The 25,772-nt window shown below is 42.5% G+C and overlaps 3 protein-coding genes across 4 annotated transcripts; 1 reads left to right on the forward strand and 2 right to left on the reverse strand.

Moving 5' to 3' along the window:
- Positions 1–863: 863 nt before the first annotated feature.
- Positions 864–8,116, reverse strand: si:ch1073-13h15.3 (inactive all-trans-retinol 13,14-reductase). The gene is made up of 11 exons (XM_061707984.1): positions 7,936–8,116; positions 6,023–6,205; positions 5,686–5,927; positions 5,404–5,599; positions 5,068–5,265; positions 4,869–4,988; positions 4,645–4,783; positions 2,513–2,622; positions 2,214–2,380; positions 1,952–2,111; positions 864–1,765 (listed from the first exon to the last, which is right to left on the reverse strand). The coding sequence occupies exons 1-11, from the start codon at positions 8,090–8,092 to the stop codon at positions 1,596–1,598; spliced, it is 1,842 nt and encodes a 613-aa protein (XP_061563968.1). The 5' UTR covers positions 8,093–8,116; the 3' UTR covers positions 864–1,595.
- A 2,702-nt stretch (positions 8,117–10,818) lies between these two features.
- Positions 10,819–11,635, reverse strand: gngt2b (guanine nucleotide binding protein (G protein), gamma transducing activity polypeptide 2b). 2 transcript variants are annotated; one of them, XM_061708447.1, is made up of 3 exons: positions 11,479–11,635; positions 11,225–11,313; positions 10,819–11,138 (listed from the first exon to the last, which is right to left on the reverse strand). In XM_061708447.1, the coding sequence occupies exons 2-3, from the start codon at positions 11,306–11,308 to the stop codon at positions 11,010–11,012; spliced, it is 213 nt and encodes a 70-aa protein (XP_061564431.1). In that variant the 5' UTR covers positions 11,309–11,313; positions 11,479–11,635; the 3' UTR covers positions 10,819–11,009. The 2 variants fall into 2 exon arrangements, with proteins under 2 accessions (XP_061564431.1, XP_061564432.1); XM_061708448.1 differs by having other exon boundaries at positions 11,225–11,334; positions 11,479–11,633.
- Positions 11,636–13,370: 1,735 nt separating this feature from the next.
- On the forward strand, positions 13,371–24,327 carry tmem101 (transmembrane protein 101). Its single transcript, XM_061708218.1, has 4 exons — positions 13,371–13,523; positions 16,175–16,355; positions 17,683–17,829; positions 18,588–24,327. Exons 1-4 carry the CDS (start codon positions 13,393–13,395, stop codon positions 18,894–18,896), a joined length of 768 nt encoding a protein of 255 aa, XP_061564202.1. The 5' UTR covers positions 13,371–13,392; the 3' UTR covers positions 18,897–24,327.
- The last annotated feature ends 1,445 nt before the right edge of the window (positions 24,328–25,772 follow it).

Genomic DNA, 25,772 nt, shown 5'->3' on the forward strand with positions numbered 1-25,772 from the left:
GGAAAAGTTACTGTCATCGCAAGAAAAACGTTCAGAAGAAGCAGAGTTATGGGATCATTAAAGTCAGAAAGGTTCAGCATGTGAAAACCATTCAGCAGGATCCACCAAAAGTTGTTTAAAAATTTCAGTCTGGACTAAATTAGTGGAAAGACCAACCAACCAGCAGACGGGATGACTCCCAGAGCCACGTCACTAGGAAAAAAGGACAAGTATAACTTCATTTCTCAAGTCTGAGTTTGGGTTGGTTTTTGAGGGAGTCGGAGCACAGCAAAGGAAGGCAAAAGCCACCGTCGAGTTTATTTCTGGTGAAGAAATGCCCTTTATCCCTTTATCATGCCATGGTAATTATATGCTTTGGTCGACTGAACTTCCAGCCGTACAGTCGGTGTTGTTAACTCCTCCCTTCCACTTGGCTCCTTACTCCTTCAGAGTTTCTGTGTTCATATTCTGAAAAACATCAATAAAAGCAGCCAGCTCAGTGCCGGTTGTTGCTGGAGCTGTCCCTGCGTTTGCAGAGCAGAGAGATGGACGCTCCTGGAGAGGGAGAGGTGCTGGCCTCCCGTCGCCTCCTGGACAAAGGGCTCATTCTTCTCCTCAGATCCCCACCGATGTCCCCTACATACCGCAATATGTCAGCCAATCTGCCCACTGTTTGCTGAGGAAATGTTCACTTAGTGCAGGAAGTCTGAGGTTTCACCCCGTACGTTTGATTTCAACAGTTTCCCAAACACAGCAGGGTTGTGAGTCGGGTCAGAACAACATAGGTGGGAACTGGACCCAGAGGAGTGTGTAAACCTCCACTCACCTGTTACTGACTTTCCTGTTAAAATCTTAACATATTCAGGGCTTAAACACGATCAACCCATAGCATAGCCACCATGAAGCCAGGTTTGTTTCTGTCCTATAAACAGTTTATGTTTTATTTGTTTAAGTAACTTTAGAAAATGAATTCAGATCTTTTTTTCCAGGTTACTTTACATACAGATCACAATTTTGTTGTTGTGCTTTTCATCAGACTAGTCTCCAAATATGATCATGCAGTCTTTCTGTGTCTGATCAGGTTTATTGAACATGTTTCCCAATACAATGAGAAAAACACTATTTACATCAAGAGAACAGCTCACTATACCAATGTCTTCATTTTGCATATTTTAGATATATATTTATAAATCAATGTTATTGTTTTATTGTTATATATATATATATAGATATAGATATATATATAGATATATATATATACTTCCTTTGCCTTTTCAAGATCTGTAAAATGGGAACGCAGCAAGCCACTTCGTGGTCATCTATAAAACTCAGAATACAAAAATAAACCAATACCAGCATCCCCACTAGAGCCGCGCCAACACCAGCAAGGAATAGCAAAAGATCAGTAGTTGTTGCAAAGATCTTAAGGTAAATGCACATATGTGACACAAAGATGCTGTTGTGTTTTAATTGGTCCAGACGAGTCGTCGTTCTGAAGGTGCAGCAGCTTCACAGAAGACAGAATGTGCTTTCTGCCTGCTGGGCCGAGCCGAGGGGCCTGCTGCATCACCTTAGTGTGGTTCTGTCAGTGTCCTGCAGGGGGAGTCGAGAGCACCTCACTGCAGCTTCTTCTCCTTCAGCAGGGCCAGCTCTCTGGCCTTCCTCCTCTTCAGCTTCTTTTTCAGGAAGAGCAGATCGATGTAGACGATGTGATCCAGCACCGTTGAGGCGCAGAGAAGTCCCCCATGTAGAGCACCTGCGATTCCGCAGCTGAACACATCCTGACCTGAGACAGACCAGTGCAGTCCACCAAAATCAGACTCTTGCTCTGCTTTGTTTGTACCAACCACGCACAAAACCGGTCAAATGTCACACCCTGATTCTCCATCAGCTAAGTTTGCCTCTTGTTTGTGAAAACAGTTTTATGCCTGCAACAACTTTACTGGGAAAACTGTGGGGAAATGTTTCATACCTGCGAGGTAGAGGTTTTTAACGGGGGTGTTGCACCTGTTCCTGGCAACAGCTTCAGCATAGAAGCGCTCCACGTTGTGCTCAGCAGAGTACATGGCTCCTTTCTGAGCACCCAGGTAGTGCATGTTGGTCAGAGGGGTTGCCACATCCTGGAAGACCAGCTGAGGAACAAGCCACATGTCAAACAGTGAGAACAACCTCAGGTCGGTTCCCCTGCCCCACACGTTCCCCCCAGAATCATGTGTGCATGTGTGAGCTCCCACCTTGTCTCTGATTTTAGGGAATATGCTGCAGGCCCAGTCGAAGAGGTTCTTAGCAAACCTCATTTTGTATTTGTGGTATTCATCACCTCTTTTGCGCACAGTGGTGTCCTTCCACTCTTCAAACCATTCATATTTCACCATGGTCAGTATTGTCATGCAGGATTTCCCTGTAAACAAGAAAGCAAAAGAGAAAACGAATACATTTAACCTGTTTGAACTTTCTGATGTGCAAATACATTATAGCAGAAGAAGAATATTGTAAAAACACATTTAATGTTTTAGTTTGTCATTGTGTGTACCTGGATGTCGTATTTTGGCCTCTGGGTCTTTTGCAGATGGCATTGTGATGAACATCATGGGGATGTTGTCAGGCGCCTCATCTTTGCTCAGAGCAAAAAAATCCTCCATCCTAGAAGAAACACAGGAAGACAAAGGATGTCTAACACTTAAAAAAAATAAGCATTATGTTACAGTTTTTCTCAATTGGTTTGGTACATTTCTCACATCAGAATTGAAATTCTCAAAAGTTCTTGTTCAGTTTTCACATCATCATGCCATTTGTGCAGATGAAAAAGGCAGTTTCTCATTGCATTGAACAAATTGCAAATGCTTTTGTCCATCCATGCAAATGATTGTGTACAATTCTCAGTTTTTTCGTACATTATTAATTGCTTTTGTCATGCTAATCAAAATGCTTTGTTATAGGAATCTATCAAATAGTCTCTTTCCCCAAAACATTTAGGCTATAGTTCATCATATAAGTCTTCACATGCAAAATGATTTACCAAGCCATCATAACATGTCAAGCATATATACATTTCCATAAGACATTTGTCTGTAAATATGATCTAAATTGGTAAATTCCTCCCAGGTGAATCTAGACTTTCTCTAATGAAAAGAGTTGATCAACCAATGATCAACAGTTTTCTGAATGAGCTCAAGGGAGCATCTCATGAACAATCTACTGGGGAGTATATAGGTAACCAGAGCACAATAGAAAGTTACAATGTCTGACAATGGAAGGACAACAGCCAAGAAGAAGGAGAGGAAGAGGGGTGAGGCTGCGTGGTGGAGGAGTAGGAAGAGGAAGAGGCAGAAGAGGCGGACACATGCGTGTTCCTGATGAAATCAGAGCAACACTTGTAGACCATGTTTTGAATCATGGGCTGACTATGGCTGAAGCGGGGAAAAGGGTGCAGCCAAATGTTGGTAGAACAACTGTGTCCTCAATTATTCAAACTTTCCACAGAGAGAACAGGTGTGTAATCTAACAGTATGTGCTGAATTGCATGGAGTTTACTGTATTTACATGTCAATACAGTAATGCCCCATACAAAATTACAGTAGCCTATTCCACTGATGCTCTATACAATGCCATTGTGTCTTCCTCAAATTTGTTTTGGTTTACATTTCTATTTCCCACATAGGACTGCAATGTCAATGTTTGCCAATGAAGAAGTCATTCTCTAAATGTGAATCTTGTCTTTTCCAATCAATCTTACACGTATACATTATATGAGGTCAAATGTACAACACTTGTCATCACACCTAAACCACATTTTACATCAACATGTCCCTTCAAAGTGCCTTCAATTGCCAACATGACTAATGAATTTGACTGTCTTATCTGTACACAATGACACAATGATTAAACATTCTGATGGCACTGACAAGTATATTGACACAAAAACTTGCTTTTGAGGGATGGACTAAGGATTTTGAGCAAGAGACTGGCTTTTGCAGGTGATCCACAGTGTTTTGCTATTTGTTCAAACTGTTTTGAGAAATGCACTTGATCTTCTGCAAATTGCAAGAATGATTGGAAAAATGTACCAAAGTGATTGAGAAAAACTGTAATGTGTTGTCAGTCTTTCATGTGCAGCAAAGTTCTTTCATCTATTTTCTAGTTTTCATTCTTATACACCAGCGCCCCCTGGTGGCTGCACTCGTGGCGCTCTGCAGCCTGTGTCCCCCACACAGGCTGCACACGCTGGATCCTGTGTGGAAACTGCACTGGATCCTGTGTGAAACTGCACTGGATCCTGTGTGGAAACTGCACTGGATCCTGTGTGGGGCTGCACTGGATCCTGTGTGGGGCTGCACTGGACCCTGTGTGGGGCTGCACTGGATCCTGTGTGGAAACTGCACTGGATCCTGTGTGGGGCTGCACTGGATCCTGTGTGGAAACTGCACTGGACCCTGTGTGGAAACTGCACTGGATCCTGTGTGGGGCTGCACTGGACCCTGTGTGGGGCTGCACTGGATCCTGTGTGGAAACTGCACTGGATCCTGTGTGGAAACTGCACTGGATCCTGTGTGGGGCTGCACTGGATCCTGTGTGGAAACTGCACTGGACCCTGTGTGGAAACTGCACTGGATCCTGTGTGGAAACTGCACTGGATCCTGTGTGGAAACTGCACTGGATACTCACGACTGGTCCATGTCGTTGTTCTTGAACAGCCAGAAGTTAGTGGACACGAGTCCCAGTTCCTCCTGAGTTCCATCAAAGCCGGAGAAGACCAAGAATGATCCTCTCCCGTGCCTCATCATGTTCAGTCTCTCCTGAATGCCTAGATTGAGGTAAAGTTTACTAAAACTTTGAAACATCTACAACAGCTACCGTAACTATTGTCCCGAATCAAGTAGGATGCATACTCTGTTTGACTTGGATCTCAGGTGGGAGAAGTTTCTGGAAGGTGGTGAAGATGCCACAGTCTGAAACGACCACAGGTGCACGGACCTCCACTTCTTCCTGGCCCTTCCTTACCGTCACACCTGCAGCAGAGGTGAAACCTTAACCTCGACATCACTTCTGACTTTACCAGCCGACATGTAGACCAGCTGCAGCTCTCACCGTAGGCTGCTCCGCTCTGGTCCACCAGGACCCGGGAGACTGGAGCTCTAACAAGGCAGTTCCCTCCGTGCTTCTGGATGGTGCGGATGATGTGGAAAGCGATCTCGCTGGCACCCCCTTTAGGGTAGTAGGCACCCCGTTTGTAGTGGTGAACCAGCAGGGCATTGATCAGGACACTGGAGTCCTTCGGAGGCACACCTGCATGTCAGAGTTAGCGTTCAGTTGAAGGGAGAAAAAACACATTTACTTTAACCTCACAGTCACAGTCACTGCTTTACCCAGACGACACTTGGGATACAGCAAGTCTGCATGTTAGTGATCTTTAGAGGGACTCACCGTAGAAAAGGTAAGAAAAGATGACCTGCAGATCCTTGTTTCTGGTCAGTGTGTTAAAGTATTCAGTTGCAGCCGTCCCAGAGAGGCGGAAGACCGAAGAGACAAGGTCTGCGATGCCTGACTTCAGCAGGAAGAGAGACAACCACTGAGGGATGAGCTTCAGCGTCGCCAGATAGTGAGTCTTTTTAGCTGAGACCTGTAGAAACATGGGAGGTGATTTAAAGGGTCGGTCCATGTGTAGATCATATGTAAGACAGATAAGCAGCTCATGATAGTCAATACCTTCATGATTTTGAAGAACTTCTCAATGGCTTCCGTGTCATGGGGGAACTGCTTCATGAGGTGGCTTTTCATCTCGGTTTTACCAGAGAACACGGTGTACTCTCGTTTGTCATCGCCCAGGCCGATCTGGATGGTGTCGAAGTGCTGGGCTAGTTCCTGAAACTCCAATTGGCCTTCGGAGATCTGGTCAAAGGCGATGCGTAGCAGGCTGTTCTCGTGGAGCTGACCGATGTAGTGGAGGCCTGCAGACGGGGACACGGTGGCCCATTCACTCTGACCATACAGTTAAGCACGGCCACTCATATACCGTATATTTGGATGTGTCAGCTTTTCTCACCAACATCAAACTCAAAGCCTTTCTCGATGTACGTGTGGCAGCAGCCTCCCGCCTGGTCATGCTGCTCCAGCACCAGAACCCTCCTCCCTGCTTTGGCCAGGGTGGCCCCGGCTGTCAGCCCCCCGATACCGCTCCCGATCACGATCACATCCAGGCTCCTGGGCACTTTGTCAACACTGAAACCTGGAATGAAACAAACAAAACCGACTGTGGTTCAAAACGCTTTCATCAATGTCCTTTTATGGTGAATGTTGTATAATGCAGGCTGAAGGTTGCTTAGCACACCTCTGCTGCTGTAAGTGCTTAAGTAATACCCAGGACTGGATTCAGGCGTTCGCAATCAAGGACAGATAGGCCTGTTATCATAACCAGCTTATCACAATCTAATTTAGATAAAAACCTGTTGATGAAAAACAGTTACTGTACTTCTGCCAATTTAGATCTGATCTCCAGTCTGATTTATGACACTAAAAACCTATCACCTAGGTGAAAGCATCAGCACATTTCAGTGCTAATAATAACCACAGTGAAACAGCTTTACCCTGAAATCTACGGTGTAAAATGTGAAGTAGTTATTCTTCAAAAAGAACTCATATATTAACAGATTTCTTACTGAAACGACTGGAAAATAAAACAAGAAAAGTAAAAATGATTTAACACATCAGCCTGCAGTCATGAAGCAGCAAACGGTTCTTGATTAAATGTATCTGATGTGCTCTGATCCAAACACCACAGAGATACAGTGTAGTGAGTCCATCTTTAACCATGAAATCACATCTCTGTTCGTAGTGTTCTTTTGAGGGGTAGAGCAACTCCACACCACCTGTCCACCTCTCTGGGGGGGGACTTCTTTAAGATCTGACGTTATAGGGGGAATAGTGACATCAGGCACCCCATTAAATACTCTCAATCAAATATATTTTTCAATGTTCTCTTCACAGCCACTCAGTGTATCAATATCAGTTACAACCACAAGGGGCATCATTACAAATAAACTCATGTGTCAGCCGCTGGTATCAGAGGCCACGTGGTGCCGGACCATCCCCAGTCAGAGCACAGTATGGTCAGGGATTCTTTTGCCGACGTGGATCTGTATGCCCCCATGTGGTCAGGCGCAGTATTGTTACGTAGAGTGCCTTTAAATCAGTGTTTCTCAATCCTGGTCCTCGTGGGCCCCTGTCTTGCATGTTTTAGATGTTTCCCTGCACCAACACACCTGATTCTAATTAAAGGTCCTCATCAGCTTGTCACCAAGGTCTGCACAATTCTGTTGATGACACAGGTACTTGTATCACGCTGTGTTGAAGCAGGAAACATCTAAAACATGCAGGACAGGGGCCCACGAGGACCAGGATTGAGAAGCACTGCTTTAAATGAACTCAGGTGAGACAAACAACACCCACATTCAGAAAACTGACCAGTTAATCAAAGGAACAATCATTTTTTTGATACTAAGCTCTGTTAAAATGTTTACAGGATCAAATCTAGCAAAAACAAGTAATGTTGTGTTTGTCGATGTTCAATTACATTTTGTTTTTATTTTTTACTATGAGTTCAGATTTGTTTATCGCAAGATGAAAAGAAAATGTGCAACTGATGACATTTTAGTTTAAAAACCTGATCGTTGGTATATTTACTCACAGAGTCACGTGACTCAAACGGTGAATGTTTATAATCATTATTGTCACTATGATGTCCCCACTTTGACGTTTGCAGGGAAAACGAGAGACATATGAATGGTTAATGTTCACTTCAGAGTATCATAGAGTGAAAAAGTTAAAGTTTCACTAACCTGACGATTTATAAGTGTTGGAATGTTCCTTTTTGTTTTAATTCATGGGACAACATTGCAGCATAGATTGCTGATTCTTCCCCAGTGCATCATCATTTGTTCCTAAGTATGGGTTCTGTACCTTGCTTGATGACTCTGTCCCGCTTCCTCTGATCAAACTGGCGAGGGCCAGGGGGTCTCACCGACTCCAGGGAGAACGGGCTCCGTTTCCCAAACAGGTACCAGTACGTGCCTCCAGCCCAGATCGCCAACCCCACCAGGAAAATCCAGAGCCACATGTTTGGAGAGAGTCAGGTCCTCGGTCTCTGTCACAGAATGTCCTGAACTCTGGTCCCTCTGATGCTCCTTTTATTGTGCTGCCATGTGAGTGTCAAAGGTGTGCAGAGGACGGGTTGGGGGGGGGGGGGGGGGGGTCATGTAACTGTCTGTGTTATAAGGAGTTGTAAAGATAAGCTGATCAGGAACCCACTTTTCTAGTGATGACGATGCACAAAGAGAAGAAGGCTGATTGGACAAAAACAAGTTTGTTTTGTTTTATCATTCGAGTTTTGCTCATCATTTAAAGGAAATTGCTTTTGACACACCTAAGATAAGCTAAACTATCCTGCAAACCATATGCACAAAATCTTTATATTTTACATTTTTAAAAGAAAAACTTTATTTTTTCAATCTGAAGAACTCAAAGGAAACAAAAATAGATAAGATATATTCATTATTGCTCATATCTAATAGGGCAATTTAGATAAGTTGTTACTACATCTGGGCTATAAGGGTATATAGGTCATTTGATATCTTTACCGCAGTGTTGGTGGATAAAATCCCTGAGTTTCAGCGGTTCATGTCAGACGGGGACATATTCATGGCCTTGGGAGAAGCAAGAAAAGAGACATGACAAGAAGATTACTGACTTTTATAAGTAGTTCAATAGTTTCAACAAAATATTTATCCTGAAACTAGACTTTAATCCAATTTCGTATTATGCAGCACGGCTGTGTTTTTGGGCCTGTCATTGTTTCATCGGCACTTTTCATGGACTTTGCATGCAAGTTGCATAATATCCGGCATTGACTTTGAGCTATAGCATATTCAGTCACAGATAACATAAATCACACTATGCCGCAAGATCTTGCAGTTGTGGGCTAAAGTTAATAGTGTTATTCAGTCAAGGGGCTACTTAGTATTGCCCTTTGGGGGCACGCAGGCATACACGCTCACGTGTGTCCTTTATTTGACAGTCAGGACAGACAGACTTGGGAAAGAGAGAGGGAGGACAGGTCTGGACTGGAACCAGACTGCTTAAGGTTTCTTCCTCCTAAAGGGGAGTTTTTCTTGCCACTGTTTGTCTTAAAGTTTTTCTCCCACTAGGGGAGTTTTTTGTTATGTTTATGTAATAATTGCTCAGGGGTTTATGTTCATGTTCTGGGTTTCCGGAAAGATCCTAGAGACAACTTCTGATGTAATAGATGCTATATAAGTAAATTTTTAAATTGAAATTGAAATTGAACCCCGATGAAGTCACTCTATACCCGTACCAGCCACTGATAATGTTATTGCTGTGTTTTACGGCTCGGACCGACCAAACCGAGGGACGTCTGGGGAGTCATAGTTTCCAGCTTTGTGGATCATTTCCCCTCCAAAAGAAAAAAAACATACATTTATATTAAATACAAATAAGTTACTTTTATCTTGTCCTTCTCGTCTTACAGTTTGACAGGGAAACTACTACAGACGCAAATAAAAAGAGACATTCCTGAATGGGCTTATTGTCAGTTATTTAGTACAATATATGCAGTTGTAGAGTGGAAAAAGTGGAAAAAATTATTAAAATTATCGATGTTGTTACCATCTTTATTTAGCTTTATTTGAACCCAGCCCCAAGGAACATGTTTGATCATACAGTGTATTTAACAAGTACAAGTACTTATAATTGGCTAAAGTAAACTCACTATTGGTCTCAGAAGCTTCTGGACAAATAATCATCTGTAGAGTTTGCTGATTTTGATCTTTACCAGTCTCTGAAGCAAAGTTCTTTTCTCCTGCAACCTCCACCAACTATGTCTTCCTACTTGAATGTTATTCAAACGGCTTGTTTCATCGTCCTTTCTCTGATTGCAGTAACAGCTGCTGGGGTTATCTGCCTACAGTTTGATGACATTATCTTGTCATCATATTATCTGTTATCTCTTGATGTTATCTAGAAACGTTACAAATCCTGCTGATTCTGGTGCTCAGATGTTTAGACTGCAGTGGGTCCACTTCCCTCAGGAGTGTACTTCTGTGGTGTGACTGCTTTGCTTTTTGTTTTTGTTTAAATTTACCCCAAAAAAATGTAGTTCTCTCAAGGATCTTTTTAAGTACACAACTTTCTTGTAGCAGGCATAATTCAAAAGAAGCTTTGGCCTCTGTTTCTATCAGGTAGACGTATTTGTTCATAATTGTGTAACCAGAGTCTTCACCTCTTGCATTTACTTTTTTTTTTATTATTTTAACGGATAAATGAATTGATCAATTATTAAAACTGAGGAGAACACCATTACTGTCAATGATCTTTCCCTCTCCGATCATCGCTCTAAACCTGTTGAAACCAAACCTGCACTTAGAAAGCGGCCCTCGTCTCAAACGTTGCTTTCAAATGCTTAACAAATTGTGTTCATGGATTCGCAATGATCACTAATTGGATGGAGGGCTGAAAAGGGAAGCTGAGATGAAGCTTAAAGACTCTGATACAGGAAGCAGCTGTAAGTCAAAACGGTGGCCCCCAGAGCCTGACCCAGAGAAATCCTATTAGGAACCAGACTAAGCACGAGAAGCCCGGCCCCTGTGACTTGGGCCCGTTTTGTGCGATAACACTGATAAAGGACACTAAACAAAATGCAGTTATTGTCATTTAGCTATATAAAATGATACCATGTAATATATATATATATATATATATATATATATATATATATGTGTGTGTGTGTGTATTCTGATGCATATCAATAACCAGAGCAGACGGGATCGGTTGAAGATTTGTACATCTACATTCATTTAATTACAAATGTACACATTTCCATAGCAGTACACAGAAAGCCAGTTATGAAAAGGTTCCAGCTACAGATCTTGCCTTTGTACTATACATTTGATCCATAAATACTCTACAGGAAAGCCATAAAATAAAAGAAACAGTGCAACTTTTGCTTGCATGACTGTGTGCTATGTCACAACGCAGCCTCCTTTGTCTCCCTTGTAGGGGTTCTTGTCATCTGGGACGCCCTTAATCAGCGGGTCGTTTGGCAGCAGCCCGTCAACGAAAGAGATGGTATCTGAACAGTTTGCGGTCACCTGTTCAGAGGGAAGGAATAGTTTTAGCAGGCACCAATATCTAATATGAGATTTAAAGTTAAAAAGAGGAGAGGTTATGTACTCACTGCTGTCCTCGGTGTGCTGACTTCTTTTTTCAACTGGTCCAACTCCATTTTCAAGATTTCCTTATCTGACATATCCCGAGCCATCCTGGCTGCAAGAAGAGATGAAGATCCTGGTTTTAAAATGTGTGAATATCACAGCAAGAAGCCTCAAAATTAACTTTTGGGATTTTTGTGTCTTCTTTTTATGGATTATTGTAATAATCATTTAATATTCTCTTTGAATCAAAAGTTCTGATAATACGAAGACAAATTACCTGTTGAATGGTGGGATCTCCAACAATCAGAGAAATATGTTGGCTCCTAAGAGCTCACCAACTGTTCGTCTTCCTCTGGTCCGGCGCTCACTTGCACTGATTGATCTGTACTGTCCCGCTGCTCCTCATCCCAGCTCATCCCCGTGCTGGCTTTGGGGCGAGGTCGCCACAGGATTGGACCTGATGTCACCAATCCCTCCGTGATGAGATTAAACAATCAAGAGCCTTATACCGTTAGCAGGAAGGAGGCAGATTCACACTACCTGTACAAGAAAGAAAGATGACAACATTGAAATGATGGATTTGTGAGCATCACATCATCCCTAAACTGCTAGAAACAAGCAGTTTTATTTCTGCATTGCCTCGTGTCCATTAGGTAATTTAATCATGAAACCATTTAGGTTAAGGTAGGAATGGAAAACATATGAAAGAATCATGTATTCTCCCTATTGTCGCTACAAGGATACAAGTGATCAATCAAAACTCAACATCAACACAATCCTGCTGTTTATCAAAGTTTAAAGCTGGTTGGATTTATGAATGCTTTTTTCCTTTTATAACCAGGATGTGGGAATAATATTATTAAAATGAATCAGTTTATTCTTTTCTTTTGGTTCATTTCAGTTATTTCTCCTCCACATTATACATCAAAACAAAGCTGCCAATGATAATGTGTCATTCAAGAGATTTGCTGAGTGTGAACTGGAAACCCATAATTTAAAAACGATAATGTTCCTTTGATCAATCAAACAGGAATACAAGTTCAACCAAAATTCTGTTCCCATCACATCTGAGATTTGATATGGGACACGAGAAGCTCCTGATCCTTAACCCAGTCTTCAGCAGGACGACACTAAGCCATTTTCAGGATCTGGGTTAGCACTCAAGATTAACCTCAGTCACGTCACCGTAGATTAACAGTCTTTCCTGTGATGGTTGTGTGTCATTGAGGAACCTGAACTGTTCCCTTTCATTTTTAAATGACTTGTCTGAATTTCACAGGAGAAACTCTCTTCCTGTTGTAAACTGCATTATTTTTCTAATTTCTTAACCCACTGAATGCTGTGTTAACTGCACTGCAATTCACCATGCTTCCTGTGGCTTGATTGTGTTTCCTTTGTTATAAGTCGCTTTGGATAAAAGGGTTTGCTAAATGTTATGTAATACTAATGGGTTTGGGAATTGTGTTTCATAATAATAAAACTGTTAAATTAAATTAAACAAATTAAATTAAAACAAAAACTAGTTCAGACTCAACTGCATCTGATTACTTTAACCAAAATAATTATACAAATAATTAATTCAAAGTGGGAAACATGATGTTGACAAACATGGGCATAGTTTTACTACAAGATCAAATTTGCCGTTTAATATATATTTGCTTTTAAATTAATTTAGAAAATGTGAAAAATAAGGTATTCCCTTTTTCATGTTGATGAAATGCAAAACCAATGTGACATTATAATATATTTATATGTATATTTATTATGTTATGTTGTTGTTATTATTATTATTACAAGCTAATAGTGATCCAATCATTGGAGTGTGTTGAACCTGAGCAACATCTAAAACATGCAGGAAAGTGGGCCCTGAGGGCCAAACTTGAGGCACACTGAACTAGAGGGTTTTCTCAGTTCTTTAATAACCATCTTCATCCAGTAGATGGAGCATTCAGATCTTTTCTTGACCGCATTCAACCAGCCTGACTAACTGCCTCTCTGTCAGCCAATAGGGAGAGGCCTTTGTCCTGGCACTTACGCTTTTCTTCAAAATAAGAGCTTTATTGCAACACCTTGAATGAAAGGTGTCGCCTGTTTCAGGCCAGAGAAAGACGCCGGCTTTTATTTTGACAGGTGCAGTAATTTAGTCCGGAAGTCCAGCGTTTCTGCGTCGTTGGCGGACAGAGCTGCAGCGATGGCGGGTCCCAGCAGGAAACAGATGTTTAGGTTTCTCAGCCAGCTCGGAGCCTTTATTCTGACCCGGTTTGGCTTCTGGAACTGCTTCAGCATGTTGATGCTGTTCGCCGAGAGAGCGGACTCGAAAAGGTAAAATATAGGAGTGGTGCACTTTTAAGCGAGCTAGTTAGCCGACTTCAGCTAACTAGCTCGCGAGAGTAGAAGTGAATGTGCGGTCGGACTTTTAAATGAAATAACTTTATATTTTCTATAATTGTCGAGACGTAGACTAGTGTTATCAAGGCAAAGATGGTAAAAACGGAGACAGAGTTTTTGCTCTTATATCTGCGCCTCGTGTGTGCAGTAAAGTTTCTCAGAAAGTAGAGTTTGATCTGTGTGTTTGATCAGTGTGTTTGATCTGTGTGTGAGGTTCAGGTTGTGGTCACAGGCCACGCCCCCACAGGCCACGCCCCTTTGCTTTACCTTGTAATTATACAAACTAAGAGCAGATTTTCACATTATTTTTAGTACCTACCTACCCATTTTACGTGGCTCATCCTTCCCTCCTAGTCTTTTAAACATGAGCATTTAAATCAGTAATGTAACTATAACATAGTTTGCCTATTAATGGGTAATATTTATAAGGCACATTTTCATAACAAGGAAATTTAAGGTGGTCTATACATAATCAATTCCTAAAAGTAAAGAGAAAGAGAGAAAAGATTGAGTGCAGTGGCATAATAAAGAAAAGTTAGACTTAGGCTGCGTCCCAATTGACCCCCTCGCCCTCGTTTTCTTCACTTCCCCTAAATTTTGCGCGTTCCCGTGAAGGTAGTGGTGTCCCAATTCCTCTTTCACCTAGGGGGAGGGGGCATAACGAGGGTGAGGGGCTGAGAATATCCCCTTCAAATCGAGGGTTTTCACATGCTGACTTCGCGAGCAAGGGGCTATGAAAATTTCCCAGAATGCTACGTAAACTACGCCGTAGGCTCTGCGTGGATTTGACTCGCCGACCGAGAAACAGGCAGAGTCGTCTCAGACTGTGACCGAGGGAGCAAGCATTTTTTTGTGAGAAATAGAGATAAATAATCCTGTGACTCGTCAGATTTGTTTTGGATGTTTCTGATATAATAGTTTTCAGAAACCACAAAGTAATCTAGCTGTTATCTGGGTAATTTACACACTTTCAGATAAAGTTGCCGAAGATCACGCCAGAATAAAGGGATTTATGGTTCCGCGTTACACTAACGCAGAGCCTACGGCGTAGGTTACGTAACCTACGCCGTAAGGTCTGCGTCGATGTACGCGGCGACGCGCGCTGTACGCTGTACCCTGCGCTGTAGGCTCTGCGTCGATTTAACGCGGACCCAAGCTCCGTAGCCGGCAGACAGAAATCTCGAAATTTCGGAGCAAATTTCTTAACAGGCGTAGCTACAACTGTTAGATTTCATCTATTAAACCAACATCTTCCTAAATGATTTATTTCAGCCAGCGTAATTCTCAACAGAGCTGCAGGTTTCTCTCCCGGGACGACGGCGCTGGGTTGACCCAGCGGACACGTCTGTTTTCGGGCTGTGAGCTGAGGCTGCTCCCCGGGGGCGGCGGCTCTTCTCATCTCCGAAAACGTCGAGTCAAATTTCTTAACAGGCGTTATTTGGATAAACTGAGCCCAGGTTGGGGATCTTAACAGTTACTTTTGAGCCTGAAAAAATATTAAAACTTAATAAAGTGCCATATTAACAGCGCTACAACTGAAATTAAAACAGCTTTTGGCTCTCAGCTTCCTGATCAGGGTAGGGATGAAAACGAGGGGTAGGGGGAGAATTGGGACAGGCACCTGGGCCAAGTGCCCTAGATTTCAAGTGCCCTAAAATCTCCCCCTTCTTTTTTAGGGGTTAGGGAAGAAAAGAAGGGCGAGTGGAGAAAAGAAGGGCGAGTGAAGTTGAATTGGGATTGGGCCTTAAGCCGGAGTTGCAGCGTAGCTCTGAATTTAACATAGAAGGCTGACTTTGTAATAGTGTTAATGTGTCTCTGAAGGTTCAGGTCTGAGTCCATGACTACACCTCGATTTCAGGCCTTATTAGTGGTTTGGAGCTGTAATAACTGAAGCTGTGTGCTGACTCTTAAACGTTCTTCTTTTGGTCCAAAAACAACAACTACTACAGCTTTAATTTTGTTCAGCTGAAGAAAATGATGGCACATCCACTCATTGATTTGTGCTAATCACCTTCTCAACGCTTGTATCGGCTCAATGTCACCTGGTGACATTTACAGCCGTAGTTAGGTGGGGTTTCTTATATGCTTAGCGTGGTTTGTAAATTAAAGTGTCTGACTTATTAAAGGGGTCTTGAAATTGCCTTTTTGGTTTAGAAGCAAAAAAACAAGCAGTAACCGAATTCCACCTGGATTATCATAATGTTTATTCAGTTAAATGTAATTTAATTGTTTTTGCAATATTGTGCAAAATTGTCTTCTTATTGTCTTATGTCTTAACAAGATTTCATATGAGACATCAAACGATCATCAGATGAATTAACTAACTAATAAAACGATGACTAAACAATTTAAATTTCCATGATATTGCAGCAGATTCCATTTGATGTTATATTCTACCTTCAACATAATAACATTCACTCACCGCCTGGTGTGTGTATAATGTTGAAGAGGTGATTGTGGACTAAAGGAAGAGACAAACAAATATAATATACATGAAGCAACAACATGAATGGGTGAAATAACTGTTACCAAATCTCTGCAGAAAGCTTTATTTGACCCTCTTTTGACCTGTTTTCTATCTCCAGAAAGCCAGACATCCACGTGCCCTACCTGTATGTGGACATGGGCGTGTCAGTCCTCTGTGCCAGCTTTATGTCATTTGGGGTGAAGAGGAGGTGGTTTGCTGTAGGAGCTGCCATACAGCTAGCCGTCAGCACCTACGCATCCTACGTTGGAGAACAGGTGCATTATGGGGACTGGCTTAAGGTGAGTGATGCTTCCTGCTTTCAGACCTGAAACTTGTTTATTTAACACTTTGGAAAACATCGCAATAGAAAATTGTCACTTTTCAGACTGTCAGATTTGAAATGATAGTAGATTTCTATCCAACATTCAGACCTTTTTGTACTAAATGGGATTCTTAAAACCTCCCAGCTCTTCTACTTCTACTCTTCTACTGAAGCTGAAGCTCCTGTCACCTTGGAGCTGCCAACCAGCTGTTGCTGCATGTTGAGCTTCACATAAAAAAACACATCCAGCTCTGTGTCTTGATGCCAACCCGTCTCTGAGTCAAGAAAGTTTGAGATATCCACCCGTTGCTTCTTCCAGTGATAGCCACTGTACGTCCCACTGGTCTGCAGGTCTTGTCCTCGCAGCTGTGGGACCTGCCCACAGCTGTCGTCCACTGCTCGTTGAGCGGTGATAATCATTGAAAAATGTTCATGACATCAAACTACCGTAATTTCAATCTCTTAACGACTTGTAATCAGCTTCTGTAGATGCCTCTGTTGTGGAGCGTTTTAACAGTTTTATCATGAATGACTGCATCATAAGTTTAATTGAAATTTCATCCTTGGCACAAGCTACCCACAGTTCCTTGATTTTTATTGTGATGACAGTTTCCAGTCATCACCTTTTCCAAAATATCGATAAATTGAAAAGAGCAGACCAATTCAGTACAGCAGAGAAAGTGAAAATTTTTACACAAATTGTACACACAATGTAACATCTTTAACACAACGGTTATCTTTTTGGCTCTGTTTTCAATTTATGAACACTGAAATACAGCACATGGCAAAATCTTAATCATAAATTATTTAAGAATGGATATCGTATAGTAGTTGTTTTTTTAAATCCATAAAACACATAAAAAATCATAACTAGTGCGTTTCAGTGTGCTTTCAGATATTTTGACCAAACTTCACTTTTCATTTTGATATCCCCTCAAAAATTTTTACTATTCTTATCCAAAGTGAGACAAGACAAATGCAAAATATACTTTTTTCCCCACTTTTTATTTGAATTATAATCGGTGTACTTTTCAGCAGTTTCACAAAGGTACCTTTGTTCCTTATATTGTTCTTTAATAGTTTCAGGTGTCCCTCAGGTCTAGCTGCACTCACATGTTTACCCTCTTTTAGCATTTATTGTACTACTTCATTGCTTTATAAGAATTGTCTCTGTTTTCATCAAAGTTCTTTGCTCCACGTAAAAATTGGACGAGGGTCACCATTGAAGGTTGATTGTTTCATCAGAGGCGCTGTTGGAGAACCTTCCCCCGGATTGTAACGACGCGTCCCTTGTTGCCCCGCAGGTACGGATGTACTCCAGGGCGCTGGCCATCATCGGGGGCTTTCTGATTCTGGCCAGCGGGGCGGGTGAGGTCTACAGACAGAAGCCACGCAGCAGATCCCTGCAGTCTACGGGACAGGTTTTCCTGGGAGTCTATCTCATCTGCATAGTAAGACCAGTGTTGACTTTATTTAAATCTGTGTCCTTTGTGAAAAATGTTTGAGTATTTATTTAAAGTAGTGATCAGTATGGAAGAGTATGAGGGCCAGGCAGGAGAAAAATAAAAATAATATTTTAGAGGAGGAAGATTTTTTTTCATTATGCACTTTGAGAAAAAAGTCAATGTTGAGAAAAAAGTCAATGTTGAGAAAAAAGTCAAAATTTGATAACGATATTGATTTGAAACACATACATATCACACGTGCAGTTGCATAACTTCAGAAACGTACCCTTAACGTTACACTGCAAGGATGTAAGTTAGTTAGTTAGTTAGTTACGGCTGCTACGGATTTGATGGACCAGAGGAGACATTTCGACTTTATTCACGAATTTTCGACCTTATTCTTGAAATTGTATTTCAACATTAATCTTGACATTTCCACTTTTTCTTCCCCTCTCAAATATTTTTTCTCCTGCATGGCCCTAATACTTTTCCGTAGATCAGAGACTTAACGTTCGAATGCTAAGGGCAATTTTGGGCTTTTTTTTTTAAGAGTTGGAGCTATTTATCGATTAATTAGTTGAAGACATTAACTATAAAGAATTTATGTTTTTACTTTTGTGTCGTATTTTCTTGTGATTATAGATAAACTGTAAACATCAGCTAATAATAACTTTGATCTGATGCATACAAATTGATTTAAAGTAGTACTTTTTCATGTAAGTAGAGAAACTGACCACAGTGCACTACCGCGCTGCGTCCACCAGGTGTACTCCCTGCAGCACAGTAAAGAAGACTGGCAGGCCTACCAGAACCACATCGCTGGAGGAGAGCTGACGCTGATGCTGCTGGAGGTGCTGCTCGGTGTTCTGGCCCTGGCCTTCCTCTCCGGCTGCTACATCCGCCTGGCCGCCCAGATCCTGGCCACCGTCCTCCCCCTGGGGATCCTGCTCATCGACGGCAACCTGGGCTACTGGCACCACACGCGCAAGGTGGAGTTCTGGAACCAGATGAAGCTGATGGGACACAACGTGGGCATTTTTGGTGCCGTGCTGATCCTGGCTACGGACGGCTGAGCCCGCAGGCTTTCACAGACAACTTTCTACAGACCCGGGCGTCTGCATGACATGAGATTTACTGTCCTTTTAGTCACAGCCCCAATTCATACTTAAAGCTGCTGTTGCTCAGCAACATCTCAGGATTCAAACACTCTGAGCGAAGACGGTTGGACATGAGCTGCTGCTGCAGTTGTCTTTGACTTTGAAGTCGGTATTGTTGTTTTTCAGTTTTTTTTAAATGTATTTATTGTTTTTCAGAATCAGATCAGAATCAGCTTTATTGGCCAGGTTCGAACATTGTCCAACAAGGAATTTGACTCCGGTTATTTCGCTCTTTGGTAGTAAAAATAAACAATAAACAAATGTGGTATTATCTACAGTATAAACATTTTAAGGTGCAGCAGTTTGAGGTAGTGAGAAGGACAGTTCTGAATAAGAATAAGTATAACCTATATACAATTTTAACAGACAAATTATACAAAAAATACAAAAAAAATTATACAAAGGAAATACAAAAGTGAGAGGTGCAGCAGAGTGAGGCAGACATGATTATTAAAGAGGGTGCTGGATGATTTTTATTGCACGTGTTTGGTTACTCTGAGACTGTTAGTTGTGAGAGTTCATCAGAGCAACCGCTTGCGGGAAGAAACTGTCTTTGTGTCTGGAGGTTTTGGCGTACAGTGCTCTGTAGCGCCGTCCAGAGGGGAGGAGTTGGAACAGGCGGTGTCCCGGGTGTGAGGGGTCGGCAGAGATTCGACCTGCCCGTTTCCTGGTCCTGGACCGGTACAGGTCGTCGATAGATGGGAGGTTAGTCCCAACTATCCTCTCTGCAGTCCTGATGGTCCGTTGCAGTCTGTGCCTGTCCAGTTTGGTGGCTGATGCAAACCAGACAGTGATGGAGGAGCAGAGAACTGACTGTATTATGGCAGTGTAAAATGTGATCAGCAGCTGCTGTGGCAGGTTAAATTTCCTGAGCTGCCGCAGGAAGTACAACCTCTGCTGCGCCTTCTTCCTGACGGAGTTGATGTGGGTGGACCACTTCAGGTCCCGGGAGATGGTGGACCCCAGGAACTTGAAGGTGTCTGTGGAGGAGACGGTGCTGTTGAGGATGGTGAGGGGGGGGAGTGGCGGTGGGTTTTTCCTGAAGTCCACTGTCAACTCCACAGTCTTGAGCGGGTTCAGCTCCAGGTGGTTCCGACTGCACCAGTGGACCAGCTGATCCACCTCCCGTCTGTACGCGGACTCGTCACCTTCCCGGATCAGGCCGATGACGGTGGTGTCATCCGCGTACTTCAGGAGCTTCACAGAAGAGTCCCCTGAGGTGCAGTCGTTCGTGTAGAGGGAGAAGAGCAGTGGTGAGAGGACGCACCCCTGGGGGGCGCCAGTGCTGATGGTGCGGGTGCTGGATGTGATGCTCCCCAGCCTCACCTGCTGCCTCCCGTCACTCAGGAAGCTGGTAATCCACTGACAAGTGGGGGCAGGCACGGTGAGCTGGGTGAGCTTCTGGTGGAGGATTGCGGGTGCGATCGTGTTGAACGCCGAGCTGAAGTCCACAAACAGGATCCTCGCATAAGTCCCTGGGGTGTCGAGATGACGCAGGATGTGATGCAGTCCTATGTTGACTGCATCATCCACCGACCTGTTTGCCCGGTAAGCAAACTGCAGGGGGTCGAGCAGGGAGCCTGTGGTGTCCTTCAGGTGGCTCAACACCAGCCGCTCAAAGGTCTTCATGACCACAGACGTCAGGGCGACGGGTCTGTAGTAATTACCCCTTTACACCAAACTGGTTCCAGGGCTGGTGCTAGTGCTGGTGCTAGAGCCGGTTCGCGGTTGGTTCTAAGTAAGAACCGTTTGCTTTTACACAGCTGGTGCTAGCCAGCAGCTGGCCAGAGAGCCACGTCATCACGTCACCACCCCCCCTCGTTTTCATCCCCACCCTGATCAGGAAGCTGAGAGCCAAAAGCTGTTTTAATTTCAGCTGTAGCGCTGTTAATATGGCACTTTATTAAGTTTTAATATTTTTTCAGGTAAAGTAACCTTTAAGATCCCCACCCATGGCTCAGTTTATCCAAATAACGCCTGTTAAGAAATTTGCTCTGAAAATTTCGGAATTTCTGGCTGACTGCCGGCTCCGGAGCTGATTTATGGTTCTGCGATAAATCGACGCAGGGCCTACGGCGAGGGTACGGGTTCTGCTTTGGTTGTTCAGCAGGGTTTCCGCGGGGTTTTAAAAAGTATTAAAAAGTGATAAATGAAAATTGCCAAATTTAAGGCCATTAAAAGTGTTAAATTCACTGTCAGAGGTATTATTTTTTTTTAAATTGGTATTTTTTACCTTTTACATTTTAACAGGGATTAAAGTTCTCCGTCTCTAGACGGATTTCCGTCATTTGGAAAATGAGGGGGAAAAAAAGAAAGAACAAAAAACATTTGCACGTGCGTTTTCTTGTGGTACAGACTATCCAATGAAATCATGTTAGGCATTAAACTGACGCTGTTGTAAACCAATAAATCTAGCCAGAGCCTTGGTATTATCCAATCAGAAATGGAGGAGGGCGGGTTCGCCCCGCCCCCCTGGGGAGACGGGTACCAGTAGTCAAGTCATTTAATTCACATATGCGCGTGGTGTGAAACTATCAAACAATGAACACGGCGTCAAAGCTGGAAATGCTGTTTGAGTATGTGTTTATGCTGCCATATGCGTTAATCTCCGCTCACACAACCAGCTGCGTTAAGAAACGGACCTCGCTCGAACCACGCGAGGAGAGCGCGTCATGCTTTGGGTTGCCACCCGTCCCTTGAAATACGGAATTGTTCCGTAAAGCCTGAATTATGGTTCTGCCCTAAATCTACGCAAGCCTACGCCGTAGCCTACGCCATAGCCTACGGCGTAGGGTACGCGGAGACGCGCAACGTACGGTGTGCGTCGCCGCGTACCTTACGCCGTAGGCTCTGCGTTGGTGTAACGCGGAACCATAAATCAGCCTTAATTGGGAATTAAAAGTTGCGTTCCGTATTGAACCAATACAGACACACAATATGCTCTTATTTATTTATGTCATAATATACAGGTGAAGGTCGGAAAATTCAACTTAAGGTGAAACAAATATATTATTTCCCACTACATGCAAAGTGAGATATTTCAAGCCTTTATTTGTTATAATTTTGATGATTATGGCTCACAGTTTATGAAAACCCCAAATAAAAAACCTAAAAAAAATTAGAATATATTATGAAATCAATAAACAATTCAATCATCAAAATTATAACAAATAAAGGCTTAATATACAGTATCTTGCCTTGCCTGTAATGAGACTATGTAATATACATGTATTAGTTTCACCTCTCAAGTTGAATTATTGAAATAAATTAACTTTTACACCATTTTCTTCACCTGTAGGCTATACAGGACTGTCTCAGAAACTTAGAATATTGTGATAAAGTTCTTTATTTTCTGTAATGCAATTTAAAAAAACAAAAATGTCATACATTCTGGATTCATTACAAATCAACTGAAATATTGCAAGCCTTTTATTATTTTAATATTGCTGATTATGGTTTACAATTTAAGATTAAGATTCCCAGAATATTCTAATTTTTTGAGATAGGATATTTGAGTTTTCTTCAGCTGTAAGTCATGATCAGCAATATTAAAATAATAAAAGGCTTGCAATATTTCAGTTGATTTGTAATGAATCCAGAATGTATGACATTTTTGTTTTTGTAATTGTATTACAGAAAATCACAATATTCTCATTTTCTGAGACAGTCATGTATTCTACATCTGGGCTGATGTTACATACATAGCATAGGAGGATATTTCAGTTGCTAGTACGGTTGGCTTGGCTGTCTGTACAGTCATGCAAGTTCAATGCTATTAAAGCACTTTAAACTTTAAATCAAAGCGTTTTGTTTTTTCATATAAAATAAATACATTTCTATGCATTTTAGAAGGATGTCCCTTTTTTTGGCTCCTGCGCTGCTGAAATCAGGGCGTCCCTTATTTCAATTTCTGAAAGGTGGCAATTCTAGTCATGCTGTAATACAAGATTATGATTCCACCTACTACAGACGGCGCCGTTAAAGTAAATTATCTTTTTTCGCACGTATCTTTTTGTGTCCAGTCAACTGTGTTCTGGCAAAACTTGCAGATCATTGAATCGCCAGACACGTTACACATGGACAAATACACACTCATACACACTCCCAACCAGTGCACAACCAGTGCTGTCCCACAATCAGCCGTGTGAAAAAAGTATTATCTATATTTACTATAGCTTGTTTGGTTTCTTCTGTTATTGGACACATGGTTTGTCATGAAATACCTGAAAAATGCCTGATGCTTCATGTCCAGCTGTGTGTCTTGTGACAGAATAAATTAGACAAGCTAAAAGGATTTTTTTTACTGCATTAGCTATTGCAATCTTTTTTGCACTTTAAATGGATATTGAAAGACCCATTTGAGTTATTTATTTTTTAGTTATTTCACAATAATTATTGTGAAATTATTATTTCACTCGTTATTTTACAGTCGTATAATTCAGGCAACAGCTCAAAAAGCATTTTTAATAACACTAACCCACATCAATATCGGATCGAATCAAATGACGATAAAAAACAGAAAACAGGAGGGCTAATACAGCATTTAACTTTTTTACTTAAAACCTTTGGGAAGCGACCGCACAGCAAAAAAGGGGCCGTTCTTAAAGTGTGCTGCAGCGCATAGATGCCGGGGGAATATGAACTGGCCTGAAAATAATTTTTCAGTCAAATATTTTTTTTGCTTTAATCCCTGTTTTAAGCAGTCTATTTTATTGTCATTCACAAAGTGAAATAAATGTGAAACATCTGGTCAACATCAATGAGTCTATAAATCTGTTCTGTATAGTGTTTTATAGGTCAAAATCTGTATTAATGTTAAAAGGTCCGTGATTAACACTTAATGTTGTGACCGTTTTTAAAAAAAATCTGAAGGTAGTGAAAAAGGTATTAAATTGGTATTAAATTTAACATAAGGATTGCTGTATAAACCCTGTTCAGTAACACCGCCCCCAGCCCGCGACGTAAAGCGGTTCTTACGCCTGGCCCAGCAGCTCAAAGGGGCTGGTGTAGCACCAGTTTTGAGAGCCAGGAGCCGGTGCTTAGGCTGTGTAAAACCAAAGAACTGGTGCTAAGTCTGGCTCTAGCCCAGAACCAGCTCTGGGACCAGCTTGGTGTAAACCTGTGATGGTGTGTTTCTTCGGGACTGGGATGATGGTGGAGCGTTTGAGGCATTTGGGCACCTCACACAGCTCCAAGGACCGGTTAAAGATCCTTGTGAAGGTGGGAGCCAGCTGCTCGGCGCAGGCTCTCAGGCAGGAGGGGGACACGCCGTCCGGGCCTGGAGCCTTCTTGATCTTCTGCCTTTTGAACAGCCGACACACGTCTTCCACAGAGATCTTGAGTGCAGGCAGGGTCTCGGGTGGGGGGAGGGGGGTAGACTAGAGGTGGGGGGGGGTTGGCTGAGGTGAGGTGTGAAAAGGTGAGCAGGGGGGGGGGGGTGATGGAGGTGTAGCCGCAGGGGGGGAGGGGGGGGATGGTGATGGTGGAGCCGCAGGGGGGGGTGGGGGGGATGGTGGAGGTGTAGCCGCAGGGGGGGATGGTGGAGGTGTAGCCGCAGGGGGGGAGGGGGGGGTGGTGGTGATGATGATGATGATGATGATGGTGGTGGTGATGATGATGATGATGATGATGATGGTGGTGGTGGTGGTGGTGATGGTGGTGGTGGTGGTGGTGGTGGTGATGATGATGATGATGATGATGGTGATGGTGGTGGTGGTGGTGGTGATGATGATGATGAGTCGAACCGGCAGTAAAAATTGTTCAGTTGGTTGGCGAGTTTGTGGTTGCCTGCAGGGCGTGAAGCTGGTCTTTTGAACCCAGTGATGTTCTGCAGGCCTCTCCACACAGAAGAGGGGTCAGGGTTGGCAGAGAGGCAATTCTGCAGCCGTTCGCCGTAGGATCGCTTCGCTTTCCTGATCTCTCTCGTTAGTGTGTTCTTGGCCTGCCTGAACAGGGCTCGGTCGCCGCTCCTGTAGGAAAATTTTCCCAATTTTCATAATTTATTTGGATTCATGTTTACACGTATGCTCTGAAACGCTACACTGACAGTTTGTTTTATAAAGTTACAGTAAAACCTTTACAGCAGAGTGTCTTAAGCAGCTTGATCACATTTTAAAGCATGTGGTTTAGTCATTTTATAAATAAAGGGAAACTTGCGTTGTATTGCTTGTGGCCATTTGACAATAAAAATGTAGATAAGTTGCTTTTAAATTATGCATCTGAGTTTTTACGAGCGCAGCTTTTGTATGTCCTGTATGAATAATTTTCTATATTTTAGGTGAGATAGGTTTCTTTTTGTGGCGTGGCCACGCCTGAGCTACCTTTTTGAAGTTATCGTTCATCGTTCAGTTAAGAACGATGAAATGTTGAATGTGACTGAGCTGTAATATCTGTGATGACACAGCTGTGTGCTTAAAAATGCCACGATATTCACCGAGACTCTCCACATGGTGGTGATGGACCGACCGTCTGATTAAAACATTACTCAACACTAAAAGAACGCTTGAGTCGATGTACAAATGTGTGTAAATTAGAGGCCGAGTCTGCTCAGTCCAACATCTGCAGAGCCCAAGTGTCATTGGGCTGAGTATTGAACTGCTCTATCACCTCTGTATCACAGATGTTTAAGTTTGTAAAAAAAAACAAAAAAAACATTGTTTATAAAATAAAAGCACTTAATGAAAACTGATGCCTCTTAATAAAGTTTAGTACAAATGCAATATATTCATCTTACTTACAATAAATAACATGGATAGATTTTATGTGATAGATTTGTTCTAAAAAAAATCAATT

This window comes from Cololabis saira, chromosome 19 (genome assembly GCF_033807715.1).
Source record: "Cololabis saira isolate AMF1-May2022 chromosome 19, fColSai1.1, whole genome shotgun sequence".
NCBI classification, from domain to species: Eukaryota; Metazoa; Chordata; class Actinopteri; order Beloniformes; family Belonidae; genus Cololabis; species Cololabis saira.